At 59.7% G+C, this 860-nt stretch overlaps 1 protein-coding gene across 1 annotated transcript; it reads right to left on the bottom strand.

Moving 5' to 3' along the window:
- Positions 1–71: 71 nt before the first annotated feature.
- LOC111648547 (kinase D-interacting substrate of 220 kDa B-like) lies at positions 72–828 on the bottom strand. Its single transcript, XM_023398361.2, has 3 exons — positions 650–828; positions 384–549; positions 72–291 (listed from the first exon to the last, which is right to left on the bottom strand). The coding sequence occupies exons 1-3, from the start codon at positions 822–824 to the stop codon at positions 87–89; spliced, it is 546 nt and encodes a 181-aa protein (XP_023254129.2). The 5' UTR covers positions 825–828; the 3' UTR covers positions 72–86.
- Positions 829–860: the final 32 nt, after the last annotated feature.

Below are 860 nucleotides of genomic sequence, written 5' to 3'. Positions count from 1 at the left end.
GTGTGTGTATGTGTGAGTGTGTGTGTGTGTGTGTGCCTGTGTGTGTGTATGTGTGAGTGTGTGTGTGTGTGTGTGAGTGTGTGTGCCTATGTGTGTGTGTGAGTGTGTGTGTGTGTGTGAGTGTGTGTGTGAGTGTTACCTTGTGTCTCTTCGGTCTTGAACACTCTGAACAGACGTGTGGCGAGGAAGCCGAACTCTCTCTCGCAGGCGTCGGACAGCGTGGCGATCATCTCGGCCATGGACGTCTCTCCTCCGACGCTGGACAGACGGTTGTAGTCGGTGAACAGAAACCTGCAGACAGGTGAGACAGGTGCAGACAGGTCACACAGGTGAGACAGGTGCAGACAGGTGAGACAGGGGAGACCGACCTCGGGGCCACTCACCTGACGGGCAGAGCTCTGGTGCTCTGCTCCGGCAGCTCCGGCGGGTTGACGAACATCAGCTTCAGCAGCAGCTCCAGGTAGCCGATGTGACGGGCCAGACGCGTGCTGAGCAGCCACGCCCAGTTCCAGCTCTCGCCCTCCCGCCGCCCGCCGAAGTACACCACCACTGTGACACAACACCCTTCATTTACACACCGGGGGAGCAGAGACCGGCGCCCGTGCTCTCAGTCAGAACACGGCGGTGACAGTAACGAGGCGGAGCTTACCGAAGAACAGGTAAAGCAGAGCCAGCAGGCTGAGGGACACCGCCATGGCCAGTTTGGCGTCGACAGTGAAGCCGAGGACGACGGCGACGGAGCCACAGAGCAGCAGAGACAGGAAGACGACGAGCCAGGAGAACTGGAACAACGGCTCGATCTGCTGCCCGGCAAACGTCTTCATCTCATCTGAGGAGGAGGAGGAGGAGGAGGAGGAGGA

Source organism: Seriola lalandi, unplaced genomic scaffold (assembly GCF_002814215.2).
Source record: "Seriola lalandi dorsalis isolate HSWRI2012SDOR001 ecotype SW California unplaced genomic scaffold, Sedor1 jcf7180002042537, whole genome shotgun sequence".
NCBI lineage: Eukaryota > Metazoa > Chordata > Actinopteri > Carangiformes > Carangidae > Seriola > Seriola lalandi.
This window is presented reverse-complemented; position numbering and strand designations above follow the sequence as displayed.

What these genes read in the sequence shown, in the direction of transcription:
- LOC111648547 (XM_023398361.2), bottom strand. Translation starts at nt 824, where the DNA reads ATGAAGACGTTTGCCGGGCAGCAGATCGAGCCGTTGTTCCAGTTCTCC. An exon ending in TCTGCTTTACCTGTTCTTCG is followed by an intron (nt 550 to 649) that starts GTAAGCTCCGCC and finishes GTTGTGTCACAG; the next exon opens with TGGTGGTGTACTTCGGCGGG. An exon ending in ACCAGAGCTCTGCCCGTCAG is followed by an intron (nt 292 to 383) that starts GTGAGTGGCCCC and finishes ACCTGTCTGCAG; the next exon opens with GTTTCTGTTCACCGACTACA.